Below are 20,022 nucleotides of genomic sequence, written 5' to 3'. Positions count from 1 at the left end.
GGTCCAAGACCATTGGCACAAGCTCCTCCCAAGTAATGGTGCTGAGCCTGCCACTTGTGATCAACGAGGAATAGAAAGCGGAATACTGGCCAGGCAAGTGGGAAAGTAACGTGATGATATCTTCTGATGACATCCTGCTGAAGGGCCTGCAGCTTGTTAATGTGTTCCCGCATCGTCGAAGACTTTGCAGGGTTCATAACCCGCATCTGCACTTCCAAGGATATCCGCTTCATGGGTGACACCCTGTTGTACAAAGAAGCCAAGTGCTCCCATATGCCTCTCGCCAGCGTCATGTGCTTCACATGGTTGATCACCTGTGGTGTGCAATTGAGGAATATAAACGACCGGACATTGGCGTTGACACGGTCCCACATTCGTGCCTGTGCCTCTCGGTCCTTCCTCGTCGATAATAACTCCCCTTCCTCAGCTTCCGGCCTTGGCACCCCTTTGATAATAAAATCAGCAAGGTCATATGACTCCAGAACTGACTCCATCATGACCTTCCAGATGCCGTAATTGGACCCGTCCAACTGACGATCCACTGGGAACGTGGGGAGAGTCGGAATCTTCACGTGCTTCTCAGCCATCTCTAGTAAATCTGCCATCTCGGAGAGTAACCTGAAAGGGTGGGTGGGTGGGAAAAATCTGAAAATCTGAAAATATGCAAGTGGCTGTCCAGCCCCTTTGCCCGCCTTCCTCTTGCACCTTCTCTTCCCGTTCAGCCCGAAACAGTCCACCGATCAGCAACCTGTTGCTCCCCCTCTTGCTCAGAAAAACGCCCAAGATCTCCTAGAGCCTAGGGCTCTGATACCATGTCAGAATATGCAGCGGAAATGACAACCAAACTTGGGTAGACAAGAGCAAGTAGACTGCAGAAAATAATCAGTACAAGAAACACAGAGAGATAGGTGTGTAAACTCTTCTCTATACACAAGATCCCGAAAAACTGAATGAGAAAGTGGTGGGGGCTGAGGGGCAATATATACATCTCCATGTGAGCAGTCGGCCAGCTTCAGATGGTGCCCACGACTGAGAAAAATGCCCACGACTGCTGAAAATAGCAGTCGGCCAGCTACAGATGCCTACGCCTGGTCAGAACAAGTCGGCCAGCAGCCCAGATGCACACGGCTGAAGAAAGTCCAGTTGGCCAGCATTGGGGTGCTCCTGGCATCACCTGGCAGCCCTCCAGCCACTAGGAAAAAATGGAAAAAATAGGGAAAAAATACGGGGAGTGTGGAAAAATGATATACGGGCGGGCACACCCACAACAGAGGCCCTGGTGTATACAAATAGACAGGAGATGACTTCTAACACTTGTAACATTTCTTGCATATCTTGCAAAAAATTACGTGCTGCATCATGCTGGAGTCCTAAGAATACTATTGTAACAGGTGATCTAGGTTTAAAACCATACATAAGCATGAAAGGACTAAAACCTGTACTCGTATGCTTAGTACTGTTATATGCAAATTCTAACATAGGAAGATAATCCTCCCATGAACTCTGTCTTTTGGGTACATATGCTCGAAGCATATCCTCCAAAATCTGATTCACTCTTTCAGTCTGGCCATCAGATTGAGGATGATCTAAGGAACTCAAATTCAAAGTTATTTCCAACTTCTCAAAAACAAGTTTCCAAAAATCACTCGTAAACTTAAGAGTCCCTATCACTGACTATGTCCTGCGGTAACCCGTACAGTCTAAACAATTGCTCGATAAACTGCCGTGCTAATTGCGTAGCTGTAATAGTCTTCCGGGTCGATAAAAATCTAGCCATTTTTGTCAAGCGATCTACCACAACCCAAATAGAATCGTGGCCTTGATGTGTTCTTGGAAATCCGGTAATAAAATCCATGGAAATACTTTCCCATTTATTACCTGGGATTTGCAAAGGATGCAACAACCCAGCCTATCTAAAGCGTTCAGCTTTATTTGCCTGACAAATTGGACACTTGAGAACATAATCTTCTATATACCCTTTCATCTTTGGCCAATAAAAAGTGTGTTTCACTAACGATAGTGTCTTGTGTACCCCAGGGTGTCCAGTAGAAGGGGCGTCGTGACACTCGTGAAGAATCTTGGACCTAATGTCCAGGATCTGTGGTACACAAATTTTGTCATTACGGAATAGTAAACCATTCCGAATCATCCACTGGCCTCCTGCAGCCTGAATGGTAGACTGCTCAATCATTGAGTCTTGGTCAATCAATGAGCTCCCGTCCTGGATCTTCTGCCAAAATGGACCAAAATAACTATCAGTCCTGCAAAGCCCTCTCAATGACTGAAATAAGTCAGTAGAAATCTCGGTGAACGACAAAGTATTCACCTCTCTAATTCAACTAAGCACATCTGCAACACTATTCATGGACCCTTTTCTATAACGAATCTCAAAATCAAAATCTTGCATTAACTCAACCCAACGAGCTTTCCTTCCTCTCAAATCATCCACATCACACACATACTTGATTGACTGATGATGATCGGTCAACACCACAAACTTGGAGCCATATAAATAATGTCTCCAAACCTTGAGAGCATGAATCACAGCATAAAGCTCTTTCTCAAGGGTTGGCCAACGAGATTGAGTGTCGTCTAGCTTTTTACTTTCAAAAGCAACCGGTCTACCATCTTGCAATAGAGCAGCCCCGATGGCATAGTCACTGGCATCAGTTTCAAGAACATAAGGCCGATCGGGTAATGCTAAGATAGATGCTTCCTTGACTTTATCTTTCAAAAGTTTGAAGGCCATATCCAAATCGTTATTCCAAGTGATAGGCTGATTTGACTTACGTCCACGACCTTTCAATAAGTCGGTCATCGGTAGTGTGAGCTGAGAGTACTCCCGCACAGATTTCCGAAGAAAAACAACAAAACCGAGAAAAGAACGAAGTTGTTTCACTGTTCGCAGTATACGCCAGTCCAGAACCTTCTGAACTCGGTCATAGTCAATGCTCAATCCATCTCTAGTGATCTTGTGTCCCAAGTAAATGATGTCTGTCATAAAAAACTCACATTTACTTAACTTAGCATATAGTCGATTCTGTCTTAAAATAGATAAGACAATCGAGGTGTCTAACATGATCCTCAAGAGTACGACTATATATCAAAATATCATCCAGGAACACCACCACAAATTTTCCCAAATGGTCACGAAAAAGATCGTTCATCATTTGCTGGTAAGTGGCTGGAGCATTGGTTAACCCAAAGGTAATACGAGAAACTCATAATGGCCATACCTAGTCCGAAAGGCGGTTCTTTCGACATGCCTTTCATGAATACGTATCTGGTGATAGCCAGTACGTAAATCTATCTTCGTAAAATATTTCGCTCCTGCTAACCGGTCAATCAGGTCATCTGATCGAGAGAGAGGATAACAGTTCTTAATTGTCAGCTTGTTCAATCTCTTATAATCTTTACACATTCTCCAGGTGTTGTCTTTCTTTCTCCTAAGCAACACAGGTGCATCCCAAGGTGATTTACTTGGACGGATCTGGCCCATCCTCAAATAATCTTCGAGTTGTTTAGCCAACTCATCTTCCTCAGCTTGGCTCATCTTGTAAGGTGGAATACTAACAGAATGAGCACCAAGGATCAAGTCAATACGATGATCTACGGCCCGTTCAGGTGGTAAACCCGATGGCAGCTCCTTAGGAAATACATTTTGAATCTAATCAAGTATCTTCTGTAATTCTTTGCTTTCAAACACACTTAATTCATGAAAGGGATGAGAAAGGAAGAAAGTGGAATCAATACACAATGGAAAGCGGTATACAAAGAAGAATCCATTATATTTCCAAAACCAACTGTATTTACAAGAGGTGTCCCTGAGAGGGATGTATACAATCACCTAAAATACTATACTAGGTGTCCTTATGCTGAAAAGAAAAAATATGACTAGACCAATCTATCTGGACTTGAAGAGTCTTAAACCACTCAATCCCTAATAACAAGTCTACATTTTCTAGGTGCATAACATAGCATTCCAGAGTATCTTTGTAGTCCTGAATCCAAATTGGTAGCATCTCCACCTTTCGATCCCATACTTGCCTTCCCGTAGGTAGGCGTAAGTACAATAAATGACGTACCCGTCAAAGACAACTGGTTAGCTGTCTTTGGCTTGGGTCCTGCGTTGGTCTTTGCACCCTTTTGCTTTGGGCACTCGTTACGCATGTGTCCTTTTTCTTCGCACATAAAACAACGTCCCTCCTTCTTGAGCTTCAAAGCATTAAGGAGTCGTTTCTTCTTCGCTGGGTGTCGAACTTGAATTCTTCGAAAGTTGGTCCGAAGACTTTCCTTCAGTCGTGTTAGCCATAGGTGCAGAGAACTTTCTTTTATGCTTGTTCCCCTTCTCAGTAACGGGTTTCGACTTGGAAGAGATACGAGCTGAATGAATGGCCTCATCCAAAGTTTTGTATTTGTTATTTTTAACCTGTAAACGGTATGAGACCATTGTATCATCATAGATACGAGCTGAATGAATGGCCTCATCCAAAGTTTTGTATTTGTTATTTTTAACCTGTAAACGGTATGAGTCTGGTAAACCAGCTACGAAGAATCCCAAAAGAGTAGTGGGATCCATCTTTGTAGCTTTCATTTGCAAGTCCCTAAACTTCTAGAGGTAGACCTCATAAGTGAGGTGCTGCGCAGTCATGGTCAAAGCTGTAAACCGGGCAACATCATAATCATCCTCTTCTTGAGGAATTCCTTCTTAAAGACGTCTTCGAATTGTGCCCAAGTTGTTGGCTTAGGATTGAGTTCCTTCCACCAAAGCAAAGCTTTGCCTGAGAGGAAACCTGATGCTAACTGGATCTTTTTTCCATCATCATATGGATGAAACTGAAAATGGACCTGCCACTTATGTAGCCAAGTGTCCACGATCTCCTTGGTACGCTGCTTTTGCTCCCCCCCAAACGGTTCCGGAGTAGTATTGGGGCCTAAAGCAAAGGCCAAGGTATCCATACCCGAAAGAGTAGAGAGGATAGTGGTCAAGAGAGAGATGGAGTTCTGCAAAGCTTGCATCTGGGCGGCGATTTGTGCCTGACGTTCCGAAGAAGAAGCTTCGAGAGCAACTTTGAACTCTTGGAAATCTGATTTTGACACATAATCGTCAAAAAGATCGGCATCGGTATCTTCCGTAGCCAGCAAGCCTTCGCATTCGACAAGGGACTCCAACTCCGATTCTTGGGTCGACATCGTGAAGAGAGCAAGTGGAGAGAAAATTCGATCTTTGCAAAATAAAAGTGCGAGGGAACTTGAGAGCTTGAGAGCTTGAAAACTTGAGAGATGTGTGGCAAGAAGCCCACTTAAGGGGTTTATATAACTGTCCCCAAAAACTACTTGAGCTTTTGCTTTTGTGTTTATATATATATATATATATATATATATATATATATATATTCTGCTTTCTTTAAAAAAAACACATCTTTAAACCTTAGAGGGGAGTCTTTAAACTCTTTAAAAAAAAGTTTAATCTAAAAAAAATCAAAAACGCCTTTAATCGGCGAAGGCTTTCTTGGATTTTTTTTTTCTCTTCCCTCCTGAATTTAGCGCTGCCGGCTGCCTGCGTGAGCCTGAAGTCGCCGCCGCCTGCGCACATGCCTTGTTGCCAGCGCATAGGTGTGGCCGCCTGTGCACTACTGTCTGTCCATGCTGCAGGCTACGCACATGCTTTGCCGATTGCCCATAGGCGTGCCTGCATGCGCTGCCACATCGACAGCACACGTGCGCTCTCATCCTGGTGCTGTTGACTGCGCACTGGTGATGCCCGCCTATACGCCTACGCCCACTGCCCATGTGCAAGACCAAACCAGCAGCACCCGACCCTGCGCATACAACAGTCGGGGTCCTTCTCTCTCTCTCTCTCTCTCTTACATGCAACCAAAAGCAAACGTGCTTTTTTTTCTGTTTTCTCTCAACAGTTCATGCGACTGCACAAACACGAATCTTCAGCCTTCTTCTTGCAAAACAAATCAACCCTACCATCTACCTACACCCTCATCACGGGTTTGAAAAAGCACATACTAACTGAAAAAACAGCAATATGCACAGAAAAAACAGCAAGCTTCTTGAACACATACCTTTCTTCGACCTCATCTTCTCTACCTACCGACTTGCTCGTTCACGAGGCAAGCTCTGATACCACTGTCCAGTCCCACCGGATCTCCTCGTGAAACGCTCCTGGTTCGAGACTCGAAACCTGCAAACAAACAAACAAACAACAAGGGGGTGCAGGCCTGACTCACCTCCCAACCATGACAGCCGTGGGCAAGCCCACAATCTTGGCTGTCCCCACCGAGCCACGAGCTGAGCTAACTAGGTTGACATACCGACCAATCTCCTCCTCGCGACGTCCCATACCGCCACAAAGCTACCCTCGCAGGCCTCGAGATTGCTGCCGGCCTTGGCTGCGTAAAGCAGGTGCACGTCTGCACTAGATCCAAGCTCCAGACCATAGAGCTCTCACAAATCACGCGAGACTCTATATCACTAATGACTAACCTTGGCCACCCTTTTATAGGCTCTTGGCCGGTCATCGGGCGCCCGCCCGTCCATACTTGGGTGCCCGCCCGTTAGTCTATCCCTAACTCAGCTCGCCAATCAGCCTGCCTAGCTCCAAGCTTCCCCAAACCTCGAAGCTAGTCTTGTGTGCGTGTAGCACACGGTAGATACACACTATGCACATGACAACGATATTCTAGTATTTAGTGTTTCAATCAATGAGCACAAAAAGCATCTACATCAAGTTTTTCAGGTTTTGCGAGATAATGCACCTTTTTGTCAATCCACGGAAAAGTGTGAATTTTTCAGGACATCACTAGAGTACCTTGGACACATCATTTCAATTGATGGCATTTTCGTTGATCCTAAGAAGATACAAGTTATTCAAGATTGGCCGACACCGCAAAATATTCATAATGTCAGATCATTCTTGGATCTTGCCAATTTTTATCATACAAAGGTCTTCAAGTTTTCGGAAATTGCAGCACCTTTGACAAAGGTTTTAAAGTCAACCCTTGCTTTTCGATGGACAGATGATGCTTCTGAAAGCGGCCTCTGGTAGAAACCAAAGTGCGGTAGACTAGCAGTCACCCTTCCTTGTTGTAGTCCAAACAAATAACAAATTAACAGGAGCTAGAATGCTCCAGAACTGAAAGAAAATCGACACCTGTTGGCCCCAAAGCTTGGCGCCCCTTTCGGTATTTCTTTATTCAAATTCAATGAAATGTATAACTGAGTACAACAAAGCCAGTCAAGGAAAGTAAACCTGCATGTCCAATCTGGCAGCCCTCAAGACCTCTTAGCATAGAGGATTCACACACAGATCTGTGTCCCAGAGAAGCAACACACTGTGCTTCCCTCTAATCAACCAAGACAATTCAACAGGGCAACCTTGAGCACACATCTGGCTGTTCCATATCCATGGCTTCAAACTCAGCCTAGATACCAATTCACTGTCCACTCTATGTTTCCACCCTTCAAACTACTATACCCTTCCTCTCACAAAGGGCCAGATGAAACAACTCTGCAGCAGACATATGCCAGTGGAAAGAAAGAAAGAATGATATGTTCAAAGCTTACCAACTTTTATGCGCAGTTCTGCACCAGAGGGACTGACCGTACCAGTCTGAACTGCTGGACTGAACCGGACTGTATCCGCCAGTGGACCTGCACCCACCTGCGTCAGAAAATCCCCAGCAGCCGTACCAGTCTGTACCAGCCTGCGTCAGATGTCCTGCAACAACTATATTGTTTTGTCTGTACAGTACCCGCCTGCAGCACCTGTACAAAAGCAGCCTGTACCTGGTCACCCTGCAGCCTCCTGCGCCAGTAAACGTGCAACAGCCTATACCTGCTATCGTACAACCACCCTGCGCCAGATGACGTGCAGCAGCCTGTACCGTACAGGTCTGAACCTCCACAGTAGTCGCCTGAACCTGCAGCACCCGTACCCTGGTCGCCAGCACCGCCTGTACTACCAGCCGCCAGTCACTTGCAGCCGCATGTTCTGTACGGCCTGTGTTCTGTACGGGCTACTCCTCCACGCAGCTCAGTTTCCCTTCTCCTCCACGCAGCTAGCTTCCACGACTTCCTCCCAAAAGCAAGTGCAGTTAACTTAACTACAATTTTGCACGTTTCGACATGATTCGAACACGTTTCGGGCTCTGTTTTGGCTTTGCAAGTTTTCCACAGGCACTCTCTGTGAAATTGCCAATTTTGACTGTGTATGCTAATTGCTGGTTCGATAAATAGTCGCAACAAAAACTCAATTGCACGACAGTCTGTGCAAAGAACCTAGTTTTACAGGTGTTGGTGGATGTATGTATATGTAACTGGTTCACATATACTGGCATTATAACAGATTTACAATACCGCAGGCTGTGACTGTCAGAGTTTGTAGGTCAATGTAAGTGAAGAAGTTGTTAAAAGTGGCTATAAGTAAATAGGTCTAATAGCTTGTCACAGATTGTGAGCGAGGGTAAAGTCCTCTAGCCATCAAACCCCTGCAGTCAGGCATAAACATGGAACAGAGAGATTGGCATCTAGCTCACCACCCAACCATAGAGCCATTCACACTCACCCCCAAGCACAAGGAGATAATAGCATCAAAGACATGGCTCCAACATGCAAAGTCCCTAGCACCCTCATACACCAGAACACACCCATCAAATGTAAGCACAGAGTGGTCTCAGGCCTCGAGTCCAGATCTAAGGAGCTCTCCCTCTGATTGACTCATAAAGTCACTTATATAGGCCTCCTATTAACTAGGAGCCAAATATAGCACATGTCTCATAATAGCTACTTACCCCCCACTTAAGATGCATTACCCATAGGCTATGGTTAACCTAACCTAAAGGTCTTAACCCTGGTTAGCCCTGGACGTAACATACTTCCTCCCTTAAGACCTATTGATGTCCTCAACAATGAATCCGAGGAAGCAACTCTTTAGACTACGCACTGACCCCCATGTAGCTTCGTCCTCAAACCGTTCTTTCCATTTGATGAAGTACTCTGAATAGATGGTATACCGAGACTGTCTAGTACGTTGATCTACAACCAACTCGGATTCCATTGGAATATACCTAGTCATGTCCTCGAGATTAGGGATCTCCTCCACTGGCACAATCTCATCACCTTCACCTAGGCATTCCTTTAAACAATTGATGTGAAACAAAGGGTGAATCTTGATTCCAGGAGGTAGTGCTAACCAGTAAGCCACATCATTAATCTTCTTTGTGATCTCATAAGGCCAAAGTATCCACAGGTTTTACATGCGTATCAGGAAGCTTTTCAAAATTGAGGACAACTGATTAGAAGCTGAGGGGATGTCACGGGCTTTGTATTTTGGCATCCAAGTAACCAAGAACAAAGGAGAATGCTCAAGGTTTATATTCCACTGCGGGGAATTGAGTATTCTAGAACTCAAGGGTTGTTGTCCAACTTGAACCTAAAAGGAGCAACTATGAGATTGAACAACACTAAGGTCCGGGACACCGAGTTAAACCCAAGGACGTGCACATGTTTATGTCTTTTGACATATAACGGGTGAGTGTTGATCTTGACAAGAAGAGAATCATGCTGGAAAACTCCTGCCTAAGGGCGTCTCTAGTGGTGCAAGGGGTGGGAGTATCTGCCAAACAGGTCAAACCCAAGGTCACTTTATGTAAAGGGTGAAAACCGTGAGAGCAAGATGCTCCCCAAAGCCAAGCACAAGAGAAGAGGAGGAAGGCATGAAGAACCATATCTCAAGAGCCAGAGAGAAGAGGAAGAGGGCATAAAGAACCATATCTCAAGAGCCCATAGCAAGAAAAAGTAAGAAAACAAGCAAGGAAATTGAGGACATTGTTTAATAAGTTGGGAGGATGTCACCGAAGCATCAAAATACAGGTTAGTGACATGCAAAAACGCCACACACACACACAAAGGTTTTGTTTTTACTCATTTTAAAAAAAAAACAAAAAAACAAACTGACTTGGCGTTGATAACGTGGCACTACCATGTGGCAAGATAGCAGCGCAATGCAACCTTACAGCTTGGAATGATGGAACAAGCTTTTGGAAGCAAAAGATTAAAAGCTTTTTAAATACTAAAAAGAGAAGAGCTTTTATTATTAAAAAGATGCTTTTTGGAATACAAGTGAGTTTCAAAGCGCTTTTCTCAAGTGCTTTTAGGCAAGAACTATTTATTCAACTATTCTCTCATTGTTGAGACATGTAAAAAGACATGAGAGCTCTCTAGCTCTAAGAACTTGTACTCGAGACTCCTCCAAGGGGTTCTATCTAATATAATTCGGAGGGAAAGAGGGAGGGAGGGGGGGGTCGGCCCAAGGCTATTCCGACCCCTAGCTCTATCTATTCTCTCTTCTTTTTTTTTCCCATATTTTCTCAAGGTTTTACATGTGAATTTGTTGTTTTCTTGAAGATAAGCTAGGTGCCCGTGCCATAGCCCTTACAAAGGCCTATTACAGAGGGCCTTACTCTCCACACGGGAGATGCCGGATTATCCATAAGCAATCACTATAAACACGTCGGGAAACACCACCACGGGCAACCAAAACAGGTCAAGGCAGCACCAATAGAGCTAGTAGAGCAGGTACAGAATAGGTACATGGGCTGGTACAACAAGTACAATGTCACGTGCACGCCTGTGCCATGGCTAACCCTCGGCATGAACAACATTAATCCCTGATTTAAATCAACATTTAGGTCATCAACAGTAGCATAATTACCATCAATATTAGCCTCATCGTCATCATCATCATCACCATCAGCAGCCTCATCATCATCATTAGCATCAACATCATCATCCTCAACAGGATAAGCATCATGGGAAGGGCATGGGACCCTGTCGGCAACCAACAATAGCCAGCATGGAGTCTTATGCCGCCAGTCGACAGCATCCATGTGAAGGCCAACAGAAAGGGGGGAAAAGCATAGCATTTAAGTCAAAAAAACATCATGATTATTTGTCCAGTAACTGGCCAACAACAGTCCTGTTGGCTGACTAGCACTTCCAGGCATATATTAAGGCATAAGTCATCATATTCAGCATTCAGACAGTTCATTCAGGAGTTTCATCATTATAGAAAGTCTAGCATCAGTAGAAGTCATGTAAAGGAGCTAGAGGTCGCCCCTCCGGGGCTGACCAAGGGCCTAATCATGTACATACATACAGCAACCTTTTTGTACCATATAAACTAAAGAAAACCCTAACACCAATCTATCTCTCCTTTGTCTTAATCATGTTTAAATCAGCATCTTGTTCTTAATCAGGGTTGGGGTTGTGGAACAGTACAACAAGGCTTCCCCGCATGCAACATTGATATCAGAGCATTCAAGCTCATGCCACTAAGCATAGTCCCAAGGAAGGTGCACAGTTCCAGCAGAAGAATGCAGTAAGGCAGCAAATCCAATGGTCTGCAAACAGGAAAAGTGTCAAAAGTAGGGGACCCGGAGCGATAATAGACCAGCACTTCAAAAATAGGGGAAGTCGACTTTATAAAAGGAGGGAAGGGCCTTCGTGGAGGATATGCAATCACATCCACCTTCAGGACTGATGGTACGGATTTGAGCAGACTGACAACAGCTTATGAGCTTCTCGCTCTTCCCCTTTGCGCTGGCCGTACAGTGGGCAGCAGGGAGCTTCTCTCTCTTCCCCTTTGCACTAGCCGTATGGTGGGTAGCAGGCAGCTTCTCTATCTTCCCCTTTGTGCTGGCCGTACGGTGGGCAGCAGGCAGCTTCTCTCTCTTCTCCATGCGCTGACCATACAGTGGACAACGGGCTGGACAACTTCTCCTCTTTCCCTTGCGTTGGCCGTACAGTGGACAGCGGGCTGGGCAACTACTTCTCTCTCTTCACCACTCCCTCCTAGCCATCAGTTCAAGGGCTATTTTTGGAGGAATCTCGGACAGTGATTTGAGAGCTTTTTCTGGGATTATTTTGGAGACACCAGGGACTAATTTGAGAACTCCTCTGGAACAATTTGAGGCTCCGTTCTGGAAGTGGAGAGTGTTTCTCATATCTATTTTGAGATGTGTTTGAGGAAAAAAATTCTTTTTTGAAAGGCGTTTTCGCTGGAAAACATTCTAATTCTGGAAAAGACTTCTCGATGGTTTTGATGAATAGTTTATGGTTTTGGTCTTGTGTATTGGAGGCTCCTAGTAGTATGGGATGCTAGAATCCGGCCCTCCGTAGGAACTTCTTTATTCCAATAAATAAAGGTTACAACCAAACCAAGGTGCGGGTGCAGTCTTGCACCGGATTTTCCACAAAGCTCCACAAACACTTGCTCAAGAAACTGGGCACCAATCAGCACCATAAACTAGTGCAAATCAGCCTCGAACAACAGCCAGTATGATGCCAAATCTGCCCCCCGCATCAACGAGGAAGTTCAACATGTACAAAATCCCAAATTTTGGCAAAGGAAAAGCATTAAACATAAATACTTATCGTCGCGATCAAAATTTCAGTACATAAATACTTAAAGCCTGTCGCCAATATATTCTGTACAATCAAAATTTATAGGACAAAATGTTAGAATTTATGCATCTCAGTGTAATTGGGTTGTACCATTTATTGGACATTTATTGTATTTTCTCCTTCTTTTATGAATCGTGTGTCATGTGCATCATAGATGCCATGGACATTCTCAGGGCTAGATCCAGAAAAGGCAACCAGATAAAGAGTATGAACCCAGTAGAAGAGCCACGATGATGGAGCACAGAGCACAGAGCACCTCTCCAGTGTAGACTGAAGCAAGGCTTGGAGAAGAACCAAAGGGATGATGTCGGCTGCTCACAGAACCAGTTGGCTGAATCAGAGGACATGGGCAGCATCAGGCGCATCATAAACAAGTAGTATATCCAGTCGGGCAGCGCTGAATAGTTGGTATGGACATGGAACTCGCTGACCAGCAGTCGGCCAGCATAAAAAGTGTCCAAAGACCCATATAAATAGGGCCAAGTGCTCCATATTGTATTCATTCAATCCCACTAGGGGTTTGGATCCTTAGAGGTCCCATAGGGGACAGATTTTGGTGTTAACCACCTTTTTATGAAGGCAGCCCATGGCTGCAGACATGTACCCTTTTTGTACCATAGTATATACTGAATTTCCAGCACTTCTCTCTCTCTCTCTCTACTCTCTCTCTACCTGCGTTTTTGCATCAGATGGTGCGTTTTTGCATCAAAAGGTTTCCAAGAGTGTTTAGGGCTGAAAGAAGACTACCCAGAGCTTCCGCGTGTTACATTGGTATCAGAGCATCAGGCTCAGCAAAGCTAAACACTGATTCAATCCCAAATGATGGTGTACAGGTCCAAGGTACAGGAAAGTACACGGATTCGAAGCCCAAGGCGGGAACACAGATCGGGAAGAACTCCCAGGAGGTTTGTTGGTGGTGTTCCAGAGTGCCAGATGGGGATGGCAGTTCCGTGAGCTAGATAGGTTCTCAGGTAACGGTCCCAAGGGAGGTTGATCCTCCAAGGGTGATGTGAGAGTGCCAGACTCAGTTCCAGGAAAGAAGACCAAGATGGTGTTCAGAGTCAGGGCAGGAATGGATTGTGGACTAGAGGAAGACCAGATGCATAGATCTTCATCAGAGACAGAGTGGTTTGGAGAACAGGCCGGGTTTTCAGAGAAAAAGGTTTGCCAGGGATGGATGATGACAGAGGGACTTCGGGACAGGATTGGGATGATGACAGTCATCCAAGAGCAGGTTGGATTCCCGTCATCAAGTTTAGCAGAGGGGGATGTCATGTGCATCATAGATGCCATGGACATTCTCAGGGCTAGATCCAGAAAAGGCAACCAGATAAAGAGTATGAACCCAGTAGAAGAACCAGGATGATGGAGCACAGAGCACAGAGCACCTCTGCAGTGTAGACTGAAGCAAGGCTTGGAGAAGAACCAAAGGGATGCTGTCGACTGCTCACAGAACCAGTCGGCTGAATCAGAGGACATGGGCAGCATCAGGCGCATCATAAACAAGTAGTATATCCAGTCGGGCAGCGCTGAATAGTTGGTATGGACATGGAACTGGCTGACCTGCAGTCGGCCAGCATAAAAAGTGTCCAAAGACCCATATAAATAGGGCCAAGTGCTCCATATTGTATTCATTCAATCCCACTAGGGGTTTGGATCCTTAGAGGTCCCATAGGGGACAGATTTTGGTGTTAACCACCTTTTTATGAAGGCAGCCCATGGCTGCAGACATGTACCCTTTTTGTACCATAGTATATACTGAATTTCCAGCACTTCTCTCTCTCTCTCTCTCTACTCTCTCTCTCTCTACTCTCTCTCTACCTGCATTTTTGCATCAGATGGTGCGTTTTTGCATCAAAAGGTTTCCAAGAGTGTTTAGGGCTGAAAGAAGACTACCCAGAGCTTCCGCGTGTTACATCGTGGACCAGTCGGCATGCTCTAGTGCAGTCGGCCACGTGCTCATACTCACTATATAAGGAGGCCTCCCATTTCTCACTATTTCATCCAATCCCTTGCACAAGTTTAGCATTCTCTTGCTGGCCATTTGCCATTGTATAGCTTCAAGCTAATATAAAAGGTGATCTTGTCCTCAAGCTCTCTCTACTCTCTCTCGTCTTGCTTATGCTTCCGCCTGTGCATTCTCCAACATGGTATCACTCGCTTAGGTTCAGGTTGCTCCATCTTCTGCAAATCTACCCGCCTTCTCATCTGTGCCTTGCGTTTTCTGCCCTAGCTCCTCCTGGCTGCGGATCAGTCCCAAATAGTGGCTGCGTTACCCTAATCTGCTGTGTTTTTTGGTCCAGGCAACCTTTTTTCTTGTTGTCAGCCACTTTCTTGGCTGCGTTTTCTCCTACAGAGGCAAGCCAGCCAAGTTCTTGGCTACGTTTTCTTCTAGAGAGGCAAGCGTTGGAATTTTGGCTGTGTTTTCTGCTCCTGCATCAGTTGTTGGTGAGTTTCTTGCATGTGGAGTTGCCATACAAGTGGCTGTACATCTCCTACTTCCTCCACGAGTCCCTGCCTTTCCAGTAGGAGGTTCCCAGTGGTTTCTAGGACTATTTTGCTGCTGTCCAGCCTCCTCCTCTCTCAAGTTTGAGAGGGGGCTGATTGGTTTTGGAGCCTCGCTTCATTGGAAAGCACTTGAGAGAAGCCTTTGAGAGCTGAGATTTGTGTTTCTTCTTGCATTGGATATGGGTTCCCTCTTGGAGGAGGCATCTATCCTTGTTTCTCAAGAGCAGGTAAGGTTCCCTCCTAGTGGACAGGATCAGGTACTTGTCACAGTGCAACATACACGATGGTGTCACTGCTTCTCTTCTGGAAGACAAGTTCATTTGGCCAAGGACTGCAAGTCCAAAGGTACAGCCCAGGCCAAGACCAAGTTTTCAAAGACGGGCAATGATCATGTATAGGATAATGATTCAAATTCTTTTAGTACCACTTCTAGGGCTCCCAGCGCGCTTCCGGCTCAAGACCCATATGGTGTACTTCTCTAGTACACATGCAGTTCACCCCCATGTGCTTCCGGCCAAAGGAGGCTTGTGGCCGGGAGAGGGTGCTAATTACAGCTCCACTTACTAATGCATGGGGACCGTGATTCAAAGTTCCAAGCATTAGACATCTGGCAAACATGGTTATCTTTTGTGTAGAAGAGATTATGAACTTAGTCTATTCCGAGTTCATTGTTCAAGGCTTTTCAGACGTGATGTGTTTTCCGTCCACTGTTGGGGATTATGTGCGCCGCGTGTCTAGCAACTCATCATCTATTCTTGGAGTTCACTACACACTTGTGTGGGAATTCGTGGCTAAGCAAAGTTCCTTGCTGATCGTGGTGGCATTTTGTTTCGAGGAAATAGGTTGGTGGATGCTCTCTCCGAGGCGATTTCAGTATTTGCGGTGCTAAAAGCTCCATGGTTGCATCATCATCGGTTTATCTTCTTCCGACTCTTGCACACTATGCGTTGCAAAGGGGGCCTTAGAATTTATGCATCTTAGTGTAATTGGGTTGTACCATTTATTGGATATTTATTGTATTTTCTCCTTCTTTTAAGAGTCGTGGACCAGTCGACTTGCTCTAGTGCAGTCGGCCGCCAGGTGCTCATACTCACTATATAAGGAGACCTCCCATTTCTCACTATTTCATCCAATCCCTTGCACAAGTTCAACATTCTCTTGCGGGCCAATTGCCATTGTAAAGCTTCAAGCTAATATAAAAGGTGATCTTGACCACAAGCTCTCTCTACTCTCTCTCGTCTTGTTTATACTTCCGCCCGTGCATTCTCCAACACAAAATCCCATAAATATCGAGGAGAAAACCAAAGTCCACAACACCCAAAATAGTGTCTAAGTTTCCTTTCAAACTTCGTTCTTTTCGTGGCAGGAACATAAGCATCATGGGAAGGGCATGGGACCCTGTTGGCAGCAAGCACCAGCCAGCATGGGGTCCTATGCCGCCAATCGGCAGCATCCATGTGAAGTCCAGCAGAAAGGGGGGCAAAGCACAGCATTCAAGTCAAAAAAACATCATGATTGATTGTCTAGTAACTGGCAGATAGCAGTCCTGCTGGCCGACTAGCACTTCAAAGCATATATAAAGGCATAAGTCATCATATTCAGCATTCAATCTGTTCATTCAGTAGTTTCATCATTATAGAAAGTCTAGAATCAGTAGAAGTCATGTAAAGGGGCCACAGGCAAACCCCTCCGGGGTTGACCAAGGGCCTAATCATGTACATACATTTAGCAACCTTTTTGTACTATATAAAATAAAGAAAACCCTGACACCGATCTCTCTCTCTTCTTCTCTCTCCTCTATCTTAATAATGTTTAAATCAACATCATCTTGTTCTTAATCAGGCTTAGGGCTGTGGATCGGTACAGCAAGGCTTCCGCGCATACAACATACAATGGCTGGTGCAGTAAGTTCAGTGGCTGGTACAGAAAGTACAATCGTTGGTACAATAAGTACACTGATTGGTAGAACAAATACAGTGACAGTGCAACAGGTACAATGGCGGTACAACAAGTACGTTGATTGGTATAGCAAGTACGATGGTTGGTATAGCAAGTACGATGGTTTGTGCAACAGGTACAACATCAAGTGCGGTGGTAGTGCAGTAGGTACAATTGCAGTACAGTAGGTACATGGCTGGTAGTGATACGGTGGCTGGTACAGCACGTACAATGGCAAATAACACCTAGAATAGCAAGAATACCGCCACACAAAAGTTAGAGAGGTAGAGTATCCTGTAGACGAAAGTGAAGTAGCGTAAAGACTCTCCATCGATGCATTTTTCATGGGCCCAAAGTTTAGTTGTACACAAGAATGCGCGCACCAACACAGTAGAGCCTGCTTAAATAAAGAGAGAGGGTTCCAGTTTATAGATTTGGGGCTCTCATGAGCTAGAATGGCAAGTAAAAGCTATAATGACAAGTGGAGAGCTGGGGTGACAAGTGTGAGGCCACTTGTCTCACTTACATCACTTCTTGTTGTGCATTCTCGTGTTATTGCATAGGTACAGTTCAATGGCTTATCAGGAACTCCCTTTGGTCAAGGGGTGATGGCAAGGCAAAGTTGCATGGAATGTTATCATCCATCCCCACCACAAAGGGGCCTCGGGATCATTAACCCAATGGTGCAAAAACCAAGGCCCTTTTCGGCAAGCTGATAGTCCACAGCCTCCTTTCAAGCAGAGAGCCATGGAAGGATTTCCTTCTTGCCCGCATCTCCTCCAGCACTCCCATGTTTGGCGACCCATGGCTCTAAAGCCCCAAATGGATTTTTGCAAAGGCCCAGTTACACAAATTCCACTCCTCCTTGGAAGACAAATCTGCAACCAGCCTTCTACAAGCTTGGGTCTTCCTTCAACCGGCCCTCTTCCAGGCTCCTTCCTCCACCGATGAGGAATGAGCTCGACAGCCCATGATCTAGAATCGTTTTCTCTGCTTACCAAGCGGACACCAAGGCTCGCACCCACATGCTGTGGGGTCAGCTTTAACTATGATCTTCATTGATTCCTTCAAACAGCTTCCTCAGGAGGTCGGAAGCTTATCCCTCAACATCGACTCAGTCCGGAACTGCACGGACCGTTACCTGGGGGGCCACTACATGGACCACGGAGGTGGGCCCAGCTCTCCCTTTGGAGGAAGACAGTCATGGCATTGCTCTTCAACTTACTCATTTCAGGATGATTGAGCTATAATTAAAATAATGATTACCTGGTGATGCCCATGATGAAAGCAGGGGGTTCTGTGGCAGTTAATAATGCAAATTAACACCAAGATGATTACTGTGATTAGATCATAATGCCCATGATGACGATGATGATTTAAGTTATACTAGGGTATAATGAAGATGATAATGACCATACTTTTAAGATATGACTAGCTCATGATGATTAAGCTAAGATTAAGACAAGGATTGCCCTGAAATACCCATGATGATTAAGATATGATAAGCAAATGATGATTCAGACATGATAAGCAAATGATGATTCAGGTATTACCCTGAGAAGCCCGTGACGATTAGCACGTGATGATTAAGGTACAATTAGAATGATAAATACCCGGAGATGCCCATGACAATGGCAGGGGGTTCTGTGCCATCGTTGACGATGCACCAGTTGTCGTGTGTGGTGCGTAACAAGCGTTCTTCTAGAAGGAGCTGCCGAAAGATCGGAAAAGAGCGTAGCCTGACAAGGTTAATCACACTCCTCGTGGTGGGTTGCACAGAAGAAGCCATGGAAACCTTCAACTTGGCAGGTAATTTTCGTCTGGCCTGAACCTGTGTGCTTAGGGGAACCACACTCGGGCCCACTTGGATGCTTCAACGTTCACATGGTGGGCCTCTTGCTTGCCCTCATCGATGTCACGGGACTAAATGACACATTATGCATCAAGAGGGATCTATGGCTCAAAAGAGGCGTCGTGATCTTGCCTAATCTAGACCGTCAAATTCTCGTCGAGCAAGTGAACTAGGGGTGAACTTAGGGTGAACTAGGGGTGATACCATGGTGATTTTTGGGACTTAGAAAATTTTGGAGGGGTTGAGCTCAATGCAAAAGAGGATTCGAACTTGGAATCATCCGCTCAAGCTTTCAACATCTAACCACTATGCTATACTTTCCAGCAGGTTGTGGAGAGTGTTTTTAAATTTAAATCTTGATATTTTGGTCCCTAGTTCACTTTCTTACCGAAAAATGTTTCCTTAGTTCACTTTCTTGCCGAAAAAGGTCTCCCTAGTTCACCCCTAGTTCACCTCGCGAGTTCACCCCCAGTTTACCCCCGAGTTTACCCGTAGTTCACTCGTAGTTCACTTGGGAATCCAACAGTGTTGATCAAATCCCGATCACGACGCCTCTTTCCAACCATAGATCCCTCCTGATTCATGATGTGTCACTTAGTCATCATGAGGGTCGACGGCGGGCAATCATGTTGTTCACACCATATACAATCAGGATTGCCATGCACACTACTACCGGTCCCATTTCACCTCGAGAGTGAGCAACGAAAATGTATACTTAAGAAAACATGCACAAGAACTGGACTGCTAGAAGAGTGCTAAGAGAGTTAACATCGGGCGCTTGTTCTAGTTGGTTAAAGGGGGTAACTTGTAACTTGGAGGTACTAGGTTCGATGCCCGATTACACACTCGATTGTTACCTTGCCCTCACTTTGTACAGGATGTGAGGGGTCCTCACGGAGGCTTCCTTCTAATAGTCGCCAATTTTTTTTCTTTTTTCCTTTTTTTTTAAGAGTGCTAAGAGTGTGCACTTGTACTGGAGTGCTTATGGATGCTTCCATTACACAAGTTTTGACCCCTTGTAAACAAGAATTCCCAAAACTTCTATCACAAAAGACTTTGATTTTGCCATTGATGTATACAAAAAAAATCCCAGAATTTTATGTACCTTTGTATACAAGATGCTCTCCTGGGTAGAAATGCATCTTGTATACAAAGACCCCCAAGAGGCTCTGACACATGTTGGAACACATGCACTCAAAGGATGATTGGGCAACGGTGAATCTCATACAGGCTGAGGGGTTGAGCAG

General features: G+C 45.2%; 1 protein-coding gene across 1 annotated transcript in view; it reads right to left on the bottom strand.

The window, feature by feature from the left end:
* The window catches only part of LOC147630090 (uncharacterized), a 40,871-nt gene extending 21,898 nt beyond the window's left edge, over positions 1–18,973 (bottom strand). The window contains exon 1 of the mRNA XM_086811022.1: positions 18,537–18,973. Within this exon, the coding sequence (XP_086667148.1) occupies positions 18,537–18,712 (176 nt within the window). The 5' untranslated portion in view covers positions 18,713–18,973. The remainder of the gene's footprint in view (positions 1–18,536) is intronic.
* Positions 18,974–20,022: the final 1,049 nt, after the last annotated feature.

This window comes from Cibotium barometz, chromosome 17 (assembly GCF_041138505.1).
Source record: "Cibotium barometz isolate CiBa-2024 chromosome 17, ASM4113850v1, whole genome shotgun sequence".
Lineage (NCBI taxonomy): Eukaryota > Viridiplantae > Streptophyta > Polypodiopsida > Cyatheales > Cibotiaceae > Cibotium > Cibotium barometz.
The sequence above is the reverse complement of the archived record's forward strand: the minus strand, read 5'-3'. Positions and strand labels throughout refer to the sequence as shown.